Source organism: Leptodactylus fuscus, chromosome 4 (assembly GCF_031893055.1).
Source record: "Leptodactylus fuscus isolate aLepFus1 chromosome 4, aLepFus1.hap2, whole genome shotgun sequence".
NCBI lineage: Eukaryota > Metazoa > Chordata > Amphibia > Anura > Leptodactylidae > Leptodactylus > Leptodactylus fuscus.
Window position 1 is genome coordinate 103,163,112 of NC_134268.1, and position 22,026 is coordinate 103,185,137.

General features: G+C 42.3%; 1 protein-coding gene across 2 annotated transcripts in view; it reads right to left on the minus strand.

The window, feature by feature from the left end:
- Positions 1–16,541: 16,541 nt before the first annotated feature.
- Positions 16,542–22,026, minus strand: part of ATP9B (ATPase phospholipid transporting 9B (putative)) — a 249,056-nt gene continuing 243,571 nt past the window's right edge. For both annotated transcript variants that reach the window (XM_075270907.1, XM_075270906.1), the window contains one exon: positions 16,542–18,334. In XM_075270907.1, coding sequence (XP_075127008.1) covers positions 18,198–18,334 — 137 coding nt within the window. In that variant the 3' untranslated portion in view covers positions 16,542–18,197. The remainder of the gene's footprint in view (positions 18,335–22,026) is intronic.

A 22,026-nucleotide genomic window follows, 5' to 3' on the forward strand; every position in this document is an offset into this window, starting at 1 on the left:
AATACTGTGTGCAGGGGCCACTATGGGGCATAATACTGTGCGCATGGGGCCACTATGGCGCATAATATTGTGTGCAGGGGCCACTAAGGGACATAATACTGTGTGCAGTGGCCACTATGGGGAATACTACTGTGTGCAGGGGCCACTAAGGGACATAATACTGTGTGCAGGGGCCACTATGGGGAATACTACCGTATGCAGGGGCCATTGTGGGGTATAATACTGTGTGCAGGGGCCACTGTGGGGTATAATACTGTGTGCAGGGGCCACTATGGGACATAATACTGTGTGCAGGGGCCACTATGGGGTATAATACTGTGTGCAGGGGCCACTATGGCGCATAATATTGTGTGCAGGGGCCACTAAGGGACATAATACTGTGTGCAGTGGCCACTATGGGGAATACTACTGTGTGCAGGGGCCACTAAGGGGCATAATACTGTGTGCAGGGGCCACTATGGCGCATAATATTGTGTGCAGGGGCCACTAAGGGACATAATACTGTGTGCAGGGGCCACTATGGGGAATACTACTGTGTGCAGGGGCCATTGTGGGGTATAATACTGTGTGCAGGGGCCACTGTGGGGTATAATACTGTGTGCAGGGGCCACTATGGGACATAATACTGTGTGCAGGGGCCACTATGGGGTATAATACTGTGCAGGGGCCACTATGGGGTATAATACTGTGCAGGGGCCACTATGGGACATGCCGATCGGAGTGTGCAGGGGGAAGTCTGCCTGTCCCAGTGTCTCCCAGTGAGGTCCAGTCTGGCATGTAACTACCAGCAGAACTGCAGGACCGTTGCACTGGGAACAGATGAGTGCGGGTTTTTTTTTATGTGTACTTTGTTTTTCACCTCCCAGGACTAATTATAAACAAAAAATAAATAAATTATGCTGGACAACCTCTTTAAAGTGTGGGGCATTTGGGGGGAAAATTAAAGGGGTTGTCCAGGCATAATTTTCTATGGTTTCTCGTCAGGATAGGCTATAAATGCCTGATCTGTAGGGGGCCCACACCCAGGCCTCAGACCGATCAGCTGTATGGAGCCACTTCTGGCACCAGTCCTGTACACAATACGGGGCCAGAAGCAGAAAGCTCTGTCCACTGTATATCAGTCGGCACCTTCTCTGCATCTCGGCACTTATTGAAGTCAGTGGGAGCTGAGCTGCAGTGAATCTGCCAGGCAACTATACAGTGGATGAAGCTTTCTGCTCCCAGTCCTGTGTCGTGTACAAAACGAGCGCGGAAATGGAAACCTCTGTGGAGTTTCTGCAAAAAGCGCTGCAGGAAAAACTGATGTGTCGGCGCCGGGGGTTTTCCCGCAGTGTTTTTTTGCTGTGGGACGCTGTGTTAGGCCTTATCCTTATAGTGTGGTGTACAGTATATTGAGATGGTAAAGAGGAGCTCTCACCTCCTGGGGCAGGTGCGGTTTAATACACTGCTAGAGAGCTGACAGTGTGATGATTTCAGCGCACTTTCAGCTTTCCCATTCTATGCCCCTGGTGAGGAGCTATCAGTCCGTAGCTCTTCACTGTCAGAAAGGCGTTTCTGACAGTCAGTCCAGAACGCCCTTCCTTACAGCAGCGCCTATAGCACTGTACTGTGAGAGCGGTATAGGCGCTCAGCGTCATCGCTGGCTGGTAAGCAACGACCCCTCTCACAGTACAGCGCTATAGACGCTACCGTAAGGAAGGGCGTTCCTGACTGACTGTCATAACGCACTTCTGACGATGAAGATCTACGGTATCGGCACAGAACGTAAAAGCCAATAGTGCGCTGAATTCAGGGCACTCTTGGCTTTCTAGCGGTGTATTAAACCTCATGTGCCCCAGATGGTGAAAGGTCCTCTTTAAGGATTAGGCACAACAGCGAGATGCAGCTAAAAAAACATTGTGGGAAAAAATTGCAGTGAATCCCAATATATTTTTTTCCACAGTGTTTTTCATTGAGCTTTTGTCCCCAGCACTCCGTTGTCCCCGCCTGTGTCTGTTAGATACAGGATTTCCAGAAATGAGACCTAGTTGGTTTCAGTGGTCCCATGAGGTGCAGGACTCCCAGCATGGAGGCACCGGCGCGAGACTGAATGGACACTGGCAGCGGACAACGGAGCAACAGGAACAGGTGAAGGCGCTTTTTATTTTATTTTTTATTTTACACCTCCCTCCCAGCACATGGGTCGCTCCAATTCCTGGACAAATCTTTAAAGGATTGATCCATCTTTATAATATTGATGGTCTGTCCTTGGGATAGACCATCAATATTACATCTGTGATGACACAACAGCCAGGACCTCTGCAGATCAGCTGTTCCAGGACAGCACGGCTATAGGTAATGGTAACATTTCTAGGAGCCACGCTGTTCACTTTCCATACAGTATGTGGCAATAAGTTTAGGTAGTGCAGTGTTGCACATTGTATGGCGGGAGAGCAGCATATGTTATTACCTTCAACCGCCCTGTCTTGGTATCGCTGGTTTGCAGGGATCCTGATGGTGGGCCCCTAGAAATAATTCCACTGGTGGGCCCTAGACACCCCAGTCCGACACTGTATGGACTCCTAGTATATCTTCTCTTCTCAGCATATGTGTGCCTACGTCTGTAATATATTACTGTGTATTATCCTGTATCTGTATTACTATGCTGCTGTAACATGCTGAAATTTTCCCAATGTGGGACTATTAAAGGATTATCTTATCTTATCTACAACGCCTGGGCATGCTCCTGATGAGGTTGCGGATGTTCTCCTGAGGGATCTCTTCCCAGACCTGGCCTAAAGCATCTGCCAACTCCTGGACAGTCTGCGGTGCAATGTGACGTTGGTGGATGAAGCAAGACAAGATGTCGCAGTTGTGCTCAATCGGATTCAGGTCTGAAGAACAGGCCGGCCAGTCCATAGCTTCAATGCCTTCATCTTGCAGGACCTGCTGACACACTCCAGCCACATGAGGTCTGGCATTGTTCTGCATTAGGAGGAACCCAGGGCCAACTGCACCAGCATATGGTCTCACAAGGGGTCTGAGGATCTCATCTTGGTACCTAATGGCAATCGGGTTACCTCTGGCGAGCACATGGAGGGCTGTGCGACCCTCCAAAGAAATGCCACCCCACACCATTACTGACCCAATGCCAAACCAGTCATGCTGAAGGATGTTGCAGGCAGCAGATCGCTCTCCATGGCATCTCCAGACTCATTCATGAATGATTGGCACTTTATACTTTGGTCATCATTAGTATTTGTCAGTTGTGATCAGTTCATGCTTAGTCCTTAGTGAGGGTGTAGGTTGCAGCAGTGTGGTCAATTTGTGACCTTATGTTGTATTTTCACTATTATTATTGTATTACTTATTGTTATTGACTGTTTCATAATCAAAATTAATAAAATATTTCTATATTTTTATGAAATATTGTTATAATAATAATAATACATTTTATTTATATAGCGCCAACATATTCCGCAGCACTGTACAATTTATAGGGTTCAGATACAGACATACATAACAAAGAACGTCATTTCACACAATGGGACTGAGGGCCCTGCTCACAAGAGCTTACAATCTATGAGGTAGAGGGGGTGACACAAGAGGTAGCAGGGGCGGCATTGCTTATACAGTGTTCAGACAATTTTGTAATAGAGATTACAGTCATTACACAAACAAAACTTTGTGAGCCGTCACTAGTCGTGTCCTTTAACATGTGGATAGAGCTTGGACAACTATGTTAGGCTGAAAAGGCATCAAGAACGGAAGGGTTAGCATTAGGAATTGTGATAGGCTTGTCTGAAAAGATGCGTCTTTAGTTTGCGTTTGAAGCAGTAGAAGTTGGGAGTTAATCTGATTGTCCGGGGTAGAGCATTCCAGAGAAGTGGTGCAGCTCGGGAGAAGTCTTGTATACGAGCGTGGGAGGTTCTGATAATAGAGGATGTAAGTGTTAGATCATTGAGTGAGCGGAGAACACGGGTTGGGCGGTGGACAGAGATGAGGGAAGAAATGTAGGGAGGTGCGACATTATGGAGAGCCTTGTGGATGAGGGTGATAACTTTATATTTTATTCTATAATGAATAGGCAGCCAATGTAGTGACTGGCACAGACCAGAGGCATCGCTGTAGCGTCTAGCCTGATAGATGAGCCTGGCCGCTGCATTCAGAATAGATTGTAGAGGGGAGAGTTTAGTGAGGGGAAGACCGATTAGTAAGGAGTTACAGTAGTCAAGGCGAGAATGAATCATTGAGACAATAAGTGTCTTTAGTGTATCTCTGGTAAGGAAAGGGCGTATTCTGGAGATGTTTTTGAGGTGGAGGTGACATGAACGTGCGAGTGATTCAATATGAGGGGTGAAGGAAAGGTCTGCGTCAAATATGACCCCGAGGCAGCGGGCATGCTGCCTAGGAGTTATAGTAAGGCCTGAGACTGCAATGGATATATCAGGGACAGATCTGTTAGATGGTGGAAACAGTAGTAGTTCAGTCTTAGAGCGAGGACATGATATTAGAGACAGCAGAGAGACAGTCACTGGTGTTCTGTATGAGTGCAGGGGTGATGTCATGGGAAGATGTGTATAATTGGGTGTCATCAGCATAAAGATGGTACCTGAAGCCAAATCTGGCGATGGTTTGTCCAATGGGGGCTGTGTAGAGAGAAAAGAGCAGGGGGCCGAGGACCGAGCCCTGAGGAACCCCAACAGCAAGGGAAAGAGGGGAGGAAACAGAGCCCGCGAATGTCTGAGAGATAAGAGGAGAACCAGGAGAGCGCAGTGTCCATGAGGCCGACTGAGCGGAGCATAGTGAGGAGAAGTTGATGGTCAACAGTGTCAAAAGCTGCAGAGAGGTCCAGAAGAATAAGAAGAGAGAAGTCACCATTGGATTTAGCCTTTAGTAGATCACCAATCATGACTGTTTAACCCCTTGAATTCTGTGGTCAATAGTTACCAGGGTATATAATTGGTCTGTCTGCAGGGGTGTAACTACCAGGATAGCACTGATAGCGGCTGCCACATGGCCAGGGACATTAGGGGCCTGGTGGGCCGCGGATGTTTTTATTTTCTTTTTTTAATAGGTCATTACCTGCTGGAGTAACTTCAGCATGTAACAGGCCCTATTTGCTTACCGATCCTCGCTCTTCACAGATGTCACGTGGGCTGGGTCTGCGTCATTATGTGTTGCAATGCAAGCCCGGCTTATGTGACGTTTGGTCCATCATTGAAAATGGCCAACATAGCGGGGATTCCGCCTGAGCCCAGGAAAGGTAAGTAATAGTGTTTTTTTTATATTTGTATTCTCCCCTGTGTCTCCAAAGACCCCAGAGTATAATAATTATTCATGGGTGATCCACAATGGAGCATATTACTGTGTGCAGGGGCCACTAGGGGAAATAATACTGCATGCAGGGGCCACTATGGGGCATAATACTGTGTGCAGGGGCCGCTATGGGGCATAATACTGTGTGCAGGGGCCACTATGGGACATAATATTGTGTGCAGAGGCCACTACGGGGCATAATACTGTGTGCAGGGGCCACTATGGGGCATAATAGTGTGTGTAGGGGCCACTATGGGGCATAATAGTGTGTGCAGGGGCCACTATGGGGCATAATACTGTGTGCAGGGGCCACTATGGGACATAATATTGTGTGCAGGGGCCACTACGGGGCATAATACTGCGTGCAGGGGCCACTATGGGGCATAATAGTGTGTGCAGGGGCCACTATGGGGCATAATAGTGTGTGCAGGGGCCACTATGGGGCATAATACTGTGTGCAGGAATGCGGTTTGTGCGCACAGGGGGGCCATGTCAAATGATCGCCTTGGGGCCCAGCCACTCATACCGTAGTTACGCCACTATCTGTCAGAGACACTAATACTGATTGCAGGGGTTTGATGCTTTGCCATGGCTGTAAGAGGCCTGATAACATTAACCCTAGCTGCCATCTTACTATGGTATATCTAGGCCATAGCTAAAAGGACCCATCAAAGGCAGGGCCTACTTGGTTGGCTAGCAACATTGAAGTCACCGACATAGTATACTGTGCCTCCACTTACCCTGTGCTATCTTCTTCTTATCGTTTGATAATGTTTGGATTTAGAATCATAGTAGTTAAAGTGGGTTCTCATCTACATTGGAGTCTCTGTAGGAAACTCTGCTGCAGGTTCTGCTGAAAATCAGCAGAAAGAAAAGTCCTGCACAGAGGACTTTTCTATCCGCCGGTTTCAGTACAAAATTGGCGGAAACCCAACAGACACTCGGCCGACCTTATAGTCTATTGGGTCTGTGGGTGTCCACAGGTAACCTCACTAACACTAGTGCGATCCTAGCCTAATGTATGTTGATCCGATTTGTCTGGTTTCCACCTCTTCTTAGATGTGCAGAGTCCCTCATATAGATGTTGCTCGAGCAAAAACTGTGCTGGTCGCAGGTAATATTCAACAGAAAAATTAGTTCTCCAGCACAAACTCAGTATTTAAAACATGAAATGAACATGTCCAAGGGTTACATCTGGCATATCACACTCAGGGAACAGAGATCTTAGTCATAGAATAACAATGAAGTTACACACTTAACATTTCTCCCATCTGAGCATTTATTGCAATTTTATTGAGCCAGAGGGTAAAGTAACTGCTGCACGTGGATGGACCCAACCCACAAGAAGTAACCAAATTGCAGGTAAAATGTGAGACATTCAGGTAAACTCATGCCACAGGCATATGTAACTGCAGTGGCGTAACTAGGAATGGCGGGGCCCCGTGGCGAACTTTTGACATGGCTCCCCCCACCCCATCCCAACTGACGCCGAAGACCTCGACCGACCCCCTCCTCCGCACTCTATTATGTCCCTTAGTAAGCCCTGAACACAGTATTATGTCCCTTACTGGGCCCCTGCACACAGTATTATCCCCCATAGTGACCCCTGCACACAGTATTATTCCCCATAGTGGCCCCTGCATACAGTATTAACCCCAATAGTGTCCCCTGCACACAGTATTAACCCCAATAGTGTCCCCTGCACACAGTATTAACCCCAATAGTGTCCCCTGCACACAGTATTAACCCCAATAATGGCCCCTGCACACGGTATTATCCCCAATAGTGTCCCCTGCACACAGTATTAACCCCAATAGTGGCCCCTGCACACAGTATTATCCCCAATAGTGGCCCCTGCACAAACTATTATGTCCCACTGTGGACACCCATAAACAATTATTATACTCTGGGGTCTTTTCAGACCCCAGAGTATAATATTCGGAGACCCGGGGAATAAAAACATTAAAAAAAACACTGTTGCTTACCTGTCCCCCGGCTCCTGTGCTTTTGACCGCCGCTCACGTCCTTCTTTAATGACGTCAGACATCACATGACCCGGGAAGCATCCCGGGTTCATGTGACGTCAGACAAAGTAGGACGGAGGCCTGGCAGGATCGTGGAGAGGTAAGTAACAGTTTGTTATGTTCCCTTACCTCTTCGGTCCACTGATCATTATACTTGGGGGTCTACAAAGACCCCCGAGTATAATGATAGTCTTTGTGGGGCCCGCGGTGTCACTTGCTGATCCCGGCCCAGCCAGGATCGGCAAGTGAATAGGGCCCGTAACGGCCTATTTTAAAAAAAACCGCAGCGGTAGCGGCTGTCACCAGGCCCCCTAATGGCCCGGGCCCTGTGGCAGCTGCCTCCGCTGCCTCTAGATAGTTACGCCCCTGTGTAACTGTATACTGTAGTAAAAGAAAACATATATACCCCTCTGTCCTTTATATCCATAGAGGTATCTTGAAAAGTTCTACTATACTATATTCTGTATTTTTCTATATAGCTGAGTCAAAGGACTATGGCTGTATTTTGGCCACATGTATGGATTCTCTTTCAGCATCCGTATGGCTAAGGATAGTCTGAGTAGCCCATTAGACGTACAAGTCAAAAGAATTTATGATGCCTTGTTTTTTTGGTTTTCCACAAAAATTTTCAACTTTTATGGTTTTGCGCCACCCACACCACTTTCATGGATTGGTATGTGGCATGGGAAGAACAGTAGATTTATCATTTATTCCAGGATCCCTGAAACGATCCTGTAGATTTTAGTGCAGGCGCACAGTCCAGCAGTGTATATAATGTATGAGGATGCGCACCCTCTGCTGTCACAGGAGATATGAGGACTACAATATATGATGATTTTGTTGAGGATTTTGCTTCAGAAAGTCCACAGCATACACTCTGATGAGGGCTACAGCCTTACAGTCTAGTACACATACACAGATGTATGATACAGAAATACCTAACAAACTTGTATAGGAATCCCCCCGCCCTGAATTGTGATTAGAAGCAGGTTTTTAAGTGTCATGAAGAAGGTGCCTACTATAATACAGGATGTGACATTATGTGGTGACGCCAAAATGATCATATAAACATGGGCCCAGCAGGTCTGCCGGGATTATTGTATCCCAAGAGATATAATTCAATAACAATGCATTTACATATCAGATTCAACAACGCACCACATTAGGGGCACATTTATTAAAATGGTGTAAAAGCAAAACTGTCATAGCTGCCCATAGCAACCAATCACAGCACAGCTTTCTGTTATCAGAAGCAGAATACAACATGAAAGCTGGGTTGTGATAGTTGCTCATGGCAACCAAATACAGTTTTGCTTCTAGACCATTTAAATCTACCACAATGTGGTTTTCCACAATATGTGAAAAGAATATGCACAGAAGTCCTTGGTGGAAAAAAAATACCCTTTCAGAGGGTAGTTCCTGTGGGTTGGAGGCAGTTGTAGACAGTCTGATTTATTGGGCTTGTGAGTTCCAGAGTATGGGGATGGCATGGTAGAAGAGAAGTTGAAAAGAGATCAGTCTTCTGTGGCTGGAGATCAAAGGCGTAACTACCGGGGTAGCAGTGGTAGAGGCTGCCCAGGGCCCGGGACATTAGGGGGCCCGGCGACAGCTGCTACCGTTGCAGGTTTTGTTTTTGTTTTTTTTAATAGGTCATTATGGATGGATGAACCCACTCCTGGCGAAACGCGCGTCAGGCATCTAACCATCTGTCTCACAAGCGGTGCGCAGAGTATCCCCCTTGGTGGCTAATTGAGATTACTATTATGTCTGTGGGTATGTACCTATAGCTAGTGACACATGTATTTCTATGCTATTTGTTTATATTTACTATTATTTATTATTCGCTGGCCATACATGTATTCCTATGCTGATTACTTATCTATATTTAATACTATTTCATAATCTTTTGATACTTCTCATATCAAGTATGGATATTGTGTGGGGATTCCCTGCTCACCTGTAAGTGGGAGGGTTTGTGGTATCTGTCTGCTATTTTCTACTGGACACTCCTTTGTACGTCTCCTTTTATTTTGGGTTTTTATTCTTGAGTATTTAATAAACATTTTTGTATTGTTTTATATGATTTTTTGGTCTCTAATTTTTTTGGTCATTGTTTGTATTAGGTTCTGAGAATGGTTCTATTTATTTAGGGTACATTGTTAAGTTTCATTGAAAGAAGGAGCAGACTGCTTTAGGTTACCCTAAGGGTTGGTTCATATCTGTGTTGGTATTCCGTTCAGGGCAGTCCACATGGGGACCCCCAGATCTCCTCACAGAACATGTGGACAGGAAACTAGTTCACAATCCTGTCTGCATCATTCGTGCGGGCAGCGTGTGGCAAGCACACAGACCCCATTATAGTCTATGGGGTCTGTGTGCTTTTACTGCACAGCGCTTGCAATTGTGTTTGGTATTCCGTTCAGGGGGTCTTCATGCGGACTCCCCCGAACGGATTACTAAACTCAGATGTGAACGAAGGGTAAATCGAATGGACTAGTGAAACTGAGAAATCCCCTATTGTCCTTGCATAATGTTAGCGCTTCTTGGAGGAGTTTCTTGTTTGCATATCAGTGCTAACATATTATGAGTTGTGGTTTGGTGCAGAGTGCAGAATTACGTATGTCCGGTTCCCTTCATGACAGACTGATGCCACGCACGTACAACTACAGTGAGTGACACGGTTTGTCTCTGTCTAATGACCTTTTGTTCCAGGGCAAAAAGAAAAAGCTGCTGCTACAGTTCTCGTCATGCAAGAGTTTCTCTTCTAAATAGATCCGTCATATTTGCTTACACTAGTATTTCACCTGCTCTTGAAAACGTCTGGTGGACGGTGATTTACTTATTGACATTTACAGGTGAAGAAAGGTCATCTGAGCACCTCCCCAATGTGAGGGACAGAGAAGCACAGGTGACGTTTCTCCTCCAGCAGGATGTAGGCCGAGCTAGAACAACATGGGCAGTTTGGCTGGGACATATACAGCGAGAAATCACAGAGGGATAGCCCCTGCATGCTCACCAGTGGCCAACCTGTGGCAAATCTGCAGCAATGTATACACGTGTTCTGCAGCAAAAAAACAAACAAAAAAACCACCTGAATTTGGGTATTGTTTGCCCAGTGGCATTCAGTGAAACACGCTGCTGAATTTTCCTGAATACCAGCACTGTGCTTGTTGCATGTGGCATCAGCCTAAGGATTGTTATGGACAGGTCACCTTTCAGGGGAATACACTGCTAATGGATATTCAGGTGACTGTCTGTCCTGTGCAGCCCCAGTATTAAGTTTAGTGCATAGGAAGTTACTATTCATCCTTATATACTCATACACAAAAATATAACACACCAAACAAGAGTTGTTGGATTCAAGTGAAGTTTTATATGTGTGAATGCAATGAGGATTATATTAGAGAAAGAGGATTAGTTTATTGGGGAAACTGTACAGGTGATAGGAGGCTCTAGTACCCTGTTGGGCTGCCTACAGCCTGGATAAAAGGTGCGATGCAGTTGGGCATGGAGGCATGTGGTTTCTGTATGGTATCCTGTGGCACATTTGCCCATAATTGTTGTAGCTGGGTCTGTAGGTCCTGCACCCTTGTAGATTGCCAAAATTGTCATCCAAGCTGGTCCCATAAAGGCTTGATTGGTGGTAAATCTGATGACTGGACAGCCCAGGAAAGTGTTGCAATCTGGTGGTGATCGGCTGAACTGGTCCACAGGTGAATCTACTGTTCAAGCCAAAAGCCATACTGATAGGACCACCATGAGAGCTAGGCAGCAAGTTACTAATACAAAAAACCCCCCATTAAGTTAGTGACATTTCAGGAGTTTGCAGACATGTGTCAGGCAATATTTGCATGTAGCTGTATAGTGGACCCTAGGTACCCCAGACCGACACTGGGCAGAGATGCTGCTGGGCAAGCATTATCCTACTTAAAAATGCCAGATGGAAGTCCTGCCATGAAAGGTAACACGTGTGTCTGCAGGATGACCCGCACATATCAATGGGCTGTTAATGTCCTTTCTATTACAACTAGAGATTACTGACTGCTGTATGGCAACCAAGATCATCCCCCCCCCAGTAGTTGGGGCAGTGTGTCACTCCACAGCAATGACAGGACTATTCCACTTACCACGAGATCCCCATAGTATATATACTATTGTTCGATCCCAAACAGAACCTGAACTATATGCTAAAGATGATACAGCTGCAGTTCATAACTGTCCTGATTTCTTGTTCACGATACCACTGCGAGTGAAGGCGGTGACTGACTGTTAATGACAGGACCCATAATGGACACCATGACACTAGATATGTGTCTGCTAAGCGCCTGGAAATGGTGTGGACAGAGCCAGGGGTGTATAATGAAGATGACACCTGGGTATGCATAATGGACATGCAAACTGTGGAAGCTTGTGGTTGCCGAAGGATAAAACTATCCTCCCTACTGGTGGTCTTTCTGAGTCTTTCAGAGCCGTGTTTGCATGCCTTCACCTAAACACTGTTCCCAGCACCTCGAAACAGATTCCAACCATTCTTGCTTTTCTCTGTCCAATGATGTACCCCTGTCAGCTGAATAAATTATCTTAATGTGCAGCATAGACTTATGTCTAGAAGTCAACACTCCCTCACTAAGAAGTCCACTACCCAAAAGCAACCTCTGAGAGCCTTTTTTTTTAGGGCACCCCAGACAAACACTGGGCAGAGATACTCCTGGGAAACCCTTGTTGTGTGTGGGCAAGCACACACATGTGGAGTAAGGCCTGACATTGCGCAAACACAGTGGAAAAAATGCTGCGTTCTACAATACCAGCAATGTGAATTCACTTCTGGTTAATCTCATTCACACACTGTGGAGAAAGAGCTGCAGAAAATCTATGTTTTTTTTTCTTTTTTTAAAAACACATTTTAATTTTAGCTGCAGATTTTTTTTTCTCTATTTATTGAATAAGGTAAGAAAAAAGCAGAGAATAATGCAGCAAAAACTCAATGAAAAATTCTGTACAAATAAAATGCAGCAAATTTTCATGGCGTTTTTTTTTTTATCTGCAAAATAGTATGTGAGGCCTTAGCCTGAAAAATCCATTACATGTGCATGATTCTATACAGATGAAGGGGACAGTCACAGAAGGTTTTGCAACAAATCTAATCTGATGTAAATATGAATGTAACCTAACAAGAACAGCAAATAAAAACGTATAAATCATCAATAGATGTTGTATGATATTAACTACGACTTTTATTCTGCACATGTAACTGCATCAAACTATAATAGTAATATCTGTACTGTAGTTCAGTTGTGAGTAGATCATACAGATCCATGCAGTATATTCTTAACCCATAATCAGACAAAACACTGAATGTGGAGACGATGACAATCCCTAAAAGATGTTGAAATACATGTCTACCTACCTAACGGAGTCTCCTGTGAAGTGTAAAGCATATTAATGGAGCTGCTTCATAATAGCCGTGTCAAGTGAACCAATGATTTTTCCCTCTATATTTTTAATTCTTTTGAGATTTTGTCATTTGGTAATAGTATGTCAGAGAATGCAAAATGTGAAGAAAAAAAAATTCTAGAATTTTTTTTGGATTTTTAATTGATTTTCAAAGTTCAGAAAAAGTGCGAATTTCGGTGTTTCCTGCCTTTACATTTCTCCTCATAACTTAGGCTAGAAAAAAGATAGAGAAACAAAATAAACGCCATTCTACTCAGAACTATACAGGCTTTCACCAAATATGTCACAAGAGTATCTTTGTTAATATTTTACTCATGTGAACGCAAACGCAAAATTTTAAAACGCATTTCCGAAAAAAACGTTTTATTTAAAAATTTCAAAAAAATGCACATGGGCCTGCTATGCCCTTAGCCACATCTGTACCAAAATTCAAGTTGGGATCGCGATGGGATATTTTAAAATATAACTATTATAGTGTCATTCCGAAAATCTTGAATTCAGATCTGTTCAGCCTGTGGTCTAAAATGACAGTGAAGTCCATGAAGTGGTAGAAGGCGGCACAAGATTGGCAATGGATGACATAACTAGTTATGTGACCTGTGAATATAATCGGCGCTGGTGGCTGGCTACTGTACTCTCCAAAGATTGTGAAAATGAAGACAATAAAATTGACTTTTTTGCATCCTTCTGGTCCAGCACCATCCTTTTTGTATCCAAGAAAACCAGACATTTTACAAGTCAACAAAAATCAGATATTAACTCAGGTGGAGCCTAACACCGTGACAGGCCGTACATACTCTTTGACACAAAAGGAAATGGCCATTGCTAGTAAGCACTTATGGACAAGATTACATTTCACTCACTAGAAAGGACAAATTGATGATAAAAGGTCAGTAGTTTAAAAATGTCCTATTAATTGTTTGATTAGTTCATATTTTATAGAATGAGGATTTATCTACTGGACTATTTTTCTTAATTAATTACATGTTTAGTGATATAATAAAAAACAATTGTTACATGTAGAAATAGGTGTTATAAATATTGGTTCTAGTACTCTTGTTAACATATAATTAGGATGAGACTATTTAGAAAATCGCACTTGAGGATATGAGCAGCTCTTTTCTTTCGGTTTGTTCAATGCATTCATGTTGAAAATGCTGGACAAGTTGTGTTATGATGATAAGATGTATTTATTCTGGCACTTATGGGATTTGTTTTTTATGTTTTTTTATTGTTGCATATAAATGTTGAATTCAACAAGTTGTAATTTGAAAAGAAAAAAGGAAGAAGCCACACAAACCTAAAATCAGATGATTCAAGGCTTAAAAAAAAAATTAAAAAAAACTGATCCCAATTTGGTCCCAAGTTGAAAACCTGTACAAATATAACCAAGAACACAAGTAACACAAATGCATTTTTTTCACAATTTTAGAACATACATTTTTTCACAATTGCGCATCAAAATTTTGAATTTGATTTCTCCAAAACAAAATATAAAGAAACCTCGTCTTGTGACATATCAAATGAAAGCCAGTACCGCTCTGAGAAAAATGATGCCTCTCCCACCTATTTATCTTAATTCTAGCCCAAGATATGTTAAAAAATGTAAAGCCATACCAGGCCAAAATTCACACTTTTTCAAAGTCTATAAAAAATTAACTGATGAAGAAAAAAATTCAAAACTTTTTATTTGTAATTAACTTAAGTTGTACTTCATAAAAAATAAAAATAAAAAAAATCTAAAGACGTCAGGTAAAAAAAATATTCCTATTTGGATCACTTGATATGGAATGACCCCCAAGGGAACTTTGCAGAAAATGCTGCATCAAATGACAATTTGCATTTTTGTACTTTAGAACTATGCATATATCTACCGCAGTCAGTGCAACCAGTCACATGTGCAAATATAGATCTCAATATTTTGTTACTTTATTAGAAATATACAATTTACAATATTTAATAAATGATCATGACAATGACAGCCACACCGCACGGTCCCAAAACCCAATTCTTGTGTCAACAGTGCCATCTTGTGGTCAAACACAAAACTGTTCTGCCTTTTACTCCCAGCTGTCAAGTTTTAGAAAAGGTTGTGTATTACAAAATATGTATTAGGAAACACAAAAAAGCTTCTTGTAGAAACTTTATTGCTTTTATAACAAAGATATACAGTATTTTAAATAAAAGACATCTTGAACTGAACAATTACTTTCCCACAGGCTTTAAAATAATACAGGTATTTACAAGTGAATGTGACCTCTTGCAGGTCAGACACAGGGATATAAGTATCAAGTATTTAAAGTAACACTGACAAAGCGCTTGGTATTAGTGGTGTATTTATAGCGCCATCTAGGGATCTGTTCTCTCTTAGGCAATATAAAATCTATGTGGACAGAAGACTGAGGTTTAACTCATGATATCAAATCCAGGTATTCAGCGCAGTAAAAAGAAAAGATGGTCTTTATGTGTACAAGTGCCACAGCTCAGTGTGGTCTAATACCCTGCTATACTACAGAAAGAATAAGAATAGCAATAACCAATGGAACAGAAAGGATTCCCTAAATAGAACAGTAATAAATAATACATTATTTCTTTACCTGAGTAACCAAAGTAAGCAAATTACAAGGCAAGTAAGTAAACATAGCGACAAAACCCAGTGTATGATGAGGAATGTACAGCTCTGGAGTGTGGATATGTTATAATGTATAGACCACTTCACTCATGAATGGTGAAATGAATGTCATCACTGGGAGGCAATGGTCAAATAAAGACACAGGTAATGTGAAAAAGAATGGAGCTTCCATCATTTAGAACCTCTGCACGGACCTGACGCCAGTGATTGGTACACATATGGTGCAGACAAATATGTTTGTGTCCCTCATATCTGTGGTGTTAGGAAGAAGCACTTTATAGTTATATACTGCTATATAGGAAACATGTAAACATTAAAATGTAGTTTTACCAGATGATTATAATAAAGAGGCTGCAAATTCACAATGATATAAATGCGAGAGCCATCTACACAGCATAGAGTTATGTTGAAGGTCACACCTACTAAGAACAGTAGGGGTTGTAGTTCAGGAATGACCATCTCAGGGGATAAAAGGAGATGTAACTAGAACTGAAATTGTCTGATTCCATACAGTGTGCAATACACTAATATATCATAAAAATACAAAATACAGTAGTGCTGGAAGTAGCTCTGGGGATAGGCTGGTCAAGGCTATAAGAATAGATGGTCACTTTGATGGGGTGGAGCATACAGGAGGATTTACAGTTAGTTGAGGGCTCTTTATCTTACGAAAATTCCCCTTTTCTCATTTGCTGCTGGAAATTATTATGTTAACAACCATATTCAGCAGTAAGCCTGGTCTTACACGAGCGTAGTTTAAGGGTGCATGCACACTACGTAACGCCGGGCGTGTATGAGAGCCGTACACGCCGGCGTTACAGCAGGGCTGCCGAACACTTCCCATTCACTTCAATGGGAGCGCTCGTAAACGCCGCTGTTACGAGCGCTCCCATTGAAGTGAATGGGAAGTGTTCGGCAGTCTGCTGTAATGCCGGCGTGTACGGCTCTCATACACGCCCGGCGTTACTCAGTGTGCATGCACCCTAAGGGTGCATTCACACTGAGTAAACGCTAGCTTATTTTGTAGAGTAAAATTACACTTGTAAATTTTGCTATCCCATTGACTTCAATGATATTTTTTTACAAGTGTAAAAATACGCCAGTAAAAAATACGCCTGTAAAAAATACGCCTGTAAAAATACGCCTGTAAAATATCATTGAAGTCAATGGGATAGCAAAATTTACAAGTGTAATTTTACTCTACAAAATAAGCTAGCGTTGTCCGCAATTGAGAGTTTTCAATTGCGGACCATTTGCGGACACATTATACTCAATGCGGCCTCTTATACCACCAGATATTATCCGTGGTGTGCCTGGTAAAGCATAACGGTCGTGTAAGACCAGCCTAACATAAAGATGGTCCCCTATAACTGTAGATTTGAGGAAGGGAATAACTAAACATGAACGTAATCATTCTATATATGCTTCTATACACCTATATCAAGGAATTGCATAGATAACAACTTCCTAATATAATGTTTTCACAATAACAACTTCCTTCGCACAAGGAATGTTTCAATAGCAGCGGACATAACTGTAAGGGGCTTTACATTATGTGCAGCTGACCTGGCTATACGTTGCAGTACAACATCTTCCAACCGGCAGATATTGTTTAACATACAGAATAGCTCCAAGTGACTTTGGTTTGTCATAGGACATATTATCCGATTAAAAAATAGAAAAGAAGGATGGCACATTGTGTAAAATGTCACAAAAGATAGTATAGGATCAGTTTAATCCATATGAAAAATGCTCACTTTATAAAACATGATAATGTGCATTTAACCCCTTTAGGAACACAAACTAGCAGACACTTTGACCATCATACAGGAATTGAATTGCTTGTAGACAAGAAGTGAAGACAAATGCAGAATATCCACTTCGGTGCTGTGCATTCACAAACTGATATCCACACTCTCTGGAACAGGTTAATAAATGTACCGGTATATATTGGTGTCATACAGATAATACATTTTAGGAAAGAGGTTTCCCCAAGTTAGGTTATCTGGTCAAAACTTAAAAAAAAAAGACTGTGTTAACCCGTTCTTAGGGAAACTCGTCTCTGATGAAAAACCAAAAGCTCCATAGCAGACTTTCGTCGGTTTTCTTCACTTGTCATCTACATACTACACATTAGGGAGCTAAAGCAGTGTTCTGGTGTTGGAGAATTATTTAGAAAAATCATATAGAACCCCTTTAACATTGCTAGTGGTTTTCTATAGGTCTAGGTTACTGAGAATACAGCCTATAAACTTCTCATTTCTAAGGAACGTCGCTGGTGTCTACACTACATGGCATATTCATGTATAAGGAAGAAAGGCCTTAAAGCATAATTATTGTCTGCTCTCTATCTGAAGCATGATATCATATCATAACATTCCTCTGTGTAATAATACTATTAGATTGTATATTCACATCCTCTAGTGCATGTTCTTCAAAATAAACAGAAATAAATTAGCAGCATACAGGGGAATTATAAGAAGTAAGGGTGGAAAGGTTAACTAAGACTGTAGGAATATAGGGTAAAATGAAGCAGTGGCAATGTCAGGATTCCATGCGTTATAAATCAACAGAAAGTAAATCAGGTTGGACATGTAATCTCATTCTGTTTCTTACTGACTTGTATCAGTTATAACACCGTCCTCTCATGTGGTATCATATAAAAACCTTCTTCTTGTGCTCTTCTCCTCTTTGGCCCCCTGTTGCTATCTCATTCATAAGGCTGAAGTCACTAGAACACAGCGAGGCATCATGAGGCATGTTACAGCTGGAGCGTCATAGGTTCAGAACTAGGACGAAAGCTTGGAGTAACTTGGCGGTGAGAATTTGCGCTTCAAGTACTTCAAAATATAGAGGGGAAGACAGCTGACAACGGTGATGGCCGATACTTTCCAGAGGAAGGCTAGTGTTGCAATAAAAGCAAGATCTGTGATGGGGAAAAGAGCAACAGTTTTACTATTAGAGCTAAAGATAAGCCAGCACAATGGAGACAATTCTAGAGCTCCCTAGTTATCCTCTGGCAGACACATAAATGTGGTATACAGTCCTATGAAAAAGTTTGGGCACCCCTATTAATCTTAATCATTTTTAGTTCTAAATATTTTGGTGTTTGCAACAGCCATTTCAGTTTGATATATCTAATAACTGATGGACACAGTAATATTTCAGGATTGAAATGAGGTTTATTGTACTAACAGAAAATGCGCAATATGCATTAAACCAAAATTTGACCGGTGCAAAAATATGGGCACCTCAACAGAAAAGTGACATTAATATTTAGTAGATCCTTCTTTTGCAAAGATAACAGCCTCTAGTCGCTTCCTGTAGCTTTTAATCAGTTCCTGGATCCTGGATGAAGGTATTTTGGACCATTTCTTTCTACAAAACAATTCAAGTTCAGTTAAGTTTGATGGTCGCCGAACATGGACAGCCCGCTCTCAAATGATCTGAAAACAAAGATTGTTCAACATAGTTGTTCAGGGGAAGGATACAAAACATTGTCTCAGAGATTTAACCTGTCAGTTTCCACTGTGAGGAACATAGTAAGGAAATGGAAGACCACAGGGACAGTTCTTGTTAAGCCCAGAAGTGGCAGGCCAAGAAAAATATCAGAAAGGCAGAGAAGAAGAATGGTGAGAACAGTCAAGGACAATCCACAGACCACCTCCAAAGAGCTGCAGCATCATCTTGCTGCAGATGGTGTCACTGTGCATCGGTCAACTATACAGCGCACTTTGCACAAATAGAAGCTGTATGGGAGAGTGATGAGAAAGAAGCCATTTCTGCACGTACGCCACAAATAGAGTTGCCTGAGGTATGAAAAAGCACATTTGGACAAGGCAGCTTCATTTTGGAAACAAAAATTGAGTTGTTTGGTTATAAAAAAAAGGCGTTATGCATGGCGTCCAAAAAGAAACAGCATTCCAAGAAAAACACATGCTACCCACTGTAAAATTTGGTGGAGGTTCCATCATGCTTTTGGGCTGTGTGGCCAATGCCGGCATCGGGAATCTTGTTAAAGTTGAGAGTCGCATGGATTCCACTCAGTATCAGCAGATTCTTGAGAATAATGTTCAAGAATCAGTGACGAAGTTGAAGTTACGCCGGGGATGGATATTTCAGCAAGACAATGATCCAAAACACCGCTCCAAATCCTCAGGCATTCATGCAGAGGAACAATTACAATGTTCTGGAATGGCCATCCCAGTCCCCAGACCTGAATATCATTGAACATCTGTGGGATGATTTGAAGCGGGCTGTCCATGCTCGGCGACCATCTAACTTAACTGAACTTGAATTGTTTGTCCAAAATACCTTTATCCAGGATCCAGGAACTGATTAAAAGCTACAGGAAGCGACTAGAGGCTGTTATCTTTGCAAAAGGAGGATCTACTAAATATTAATGTCACTTTTCTGTTGAGGTGCCCATACTTTTGCACCGGTCAAATTTTGGTTTAATGCATATTGCACATTTTCTGTTAGTACAATAAACCTCATTTCAATCCTGAAATATTACTGTGTCCATCAGTTATTAGATATATCAAACTGAAATGGCTGTTGCAAATACCAAAATATTTAGAACTAAAAATGATTAAGATTAATAGGGGTGCCCAAACTTTTTCATAGGACTGTATATACCCAGCCAGCTACAATGGAGGCCATTCAAAGGTGGGAGTCTAGCACCAGTAAAATAGTTCCTAAACCACTTCCTTTCTATTGTATGGTGACGTAGTGTACATACCTTGCTTGTTCCACAGTACATCAAGTTTGCTATGCCATTAACATAGCATAAGCCATGCATTTAATACAACTAAGTGATATTGGTGGTTGAAGATTCCTGTTAGGCTGAGGTCCCACGTTACAGAAACGCAGCTTTTTTATGTTGCAGATTTTGAGCCAAAGCCAAGAATGTCTGCAAAAGGAATGGGAAATATATAGGAAGCTCTCATACTTGTACCTTCTGCTCAATCCACTCCTGGCTTTGACTCAAAAAAAACGCAACAAAAAAAGCTGCATAGGGGCCACACGGTGGCTCAGTGGTTAGCACTGCAGCCTTGCAGCGCTGGAGTCCTGGTGTTCAAATCTCGCCAAGGGCAAAAAAACCATCTGCAAGGAGTTTGTATGTTCTCCCCGTGTTTGCATGGATTTCCATCCCATATTCCAAAAAAAAGACATACTGATAGGGAAAAATGTATATTGTGAGCTCTATGTGGGGCTCACAATCTACATTAAAAAAAAAAAAAAAAAAAGCAAAAAAAAAAATCTGCATTTACCCAATGCGGGGCTTTATGACAACAGTGTGCTCCTTCCCGTATGTCACATCTATGTCCCATCTAGGACTCTAGGACCAGTTGAGGTTTAGCTGTCCATTCATTGTCATGTCCCACCAACAGTCCATAAGTTCTCAGCGTTTTTTGCCTCAATACTGAAACCCCCACTGATCGGTGATACAAAGTAGAAGTGCTCAGCTGAACAATGTGACTATTTGGCTCTATCAGCTCATCTCTGGTCAAATGTCCTCAGAAAAGTAGTGCTAGAGGCTATTAATACCAAGTTTTCATCATCTGTTCTAACAGATCAGTTTTATGGATGTAAAAATAAATACTGAAAACAGTTGAAACCAGATGGCCAACCCGATTTTATAGTCAATGTATTGGAAAAAATCATTTTCTGTCCGCTTTTTTGCAGATGAGAAATGTAAACATATATAGAAACTAATTGGTTTATTTCTTTATTTTTTATAAAGTCTCCTTTCACATTACAGTGTGTAATGTGTTGTACTGATACAAAACAACTAAGAGAATGAAGGATGCAGGCGAAGCAGGTCTGTATCCATCATCACTGACTGAAATGTTATGTTAATAAAAAAGGAAGATTTTTCCATATGCACAGAACTTTATATACCGTCTATAACAGTAAACAAGACTTTCTTTCTTATGGTAGAGTTGGAAGGGACCTCAAGAGCCATCGGGTCCAACCCCCTGCGAGTGCAGGTTTTCCTAAATCATCCCAGCTATATGATTATCCAGATTCCGCTTGAAGATTTCCATTGATGGAGCGCCCACCACCTCCCGTGGCAGCCTATTCCACTCTCTCACTACCCTCACTGTCAGAAAGTTTTTCCTAATGTCTAATCTGTATCTCTTTCCCTTTAGTTTCATCCCATTGCTTCTTGTACTTCCTTGTGCTAATGAGAATAGGGTAGATCCCTCTGCACTGTGACTACCTTTCAGATATTTGTAGACTGCTATTAAATCTCCCCTCAGCCTTCTCTTCTGCAAACTAAACAATCCCAGTTCCTTTTAGCCGCTCCTCATAGGACATGGTTTGCAGACCTTCCACCATTTTGGTTGCTCTTCTCTGGACTTGCTCCATTATATCGATGTCTTTCTTGAATTGAGGCGCCCAGAACTGTACACAGTATTCCAGGTGTGGTCTGACCAGGGAAGAGTACAGCGGAATAATGACCTCTCTTGATCTAGATTCAATGCTTGTCTTAATACATCCCAGAATTTTATTAGCCTTTTTTGCAGCAGCACGGCACTGTTGGCTCATGTTGAATTTGTGATCTACTATTATGCCCAAGTCCTTTTCCCCTATGCTATCACTTAGTTCTAT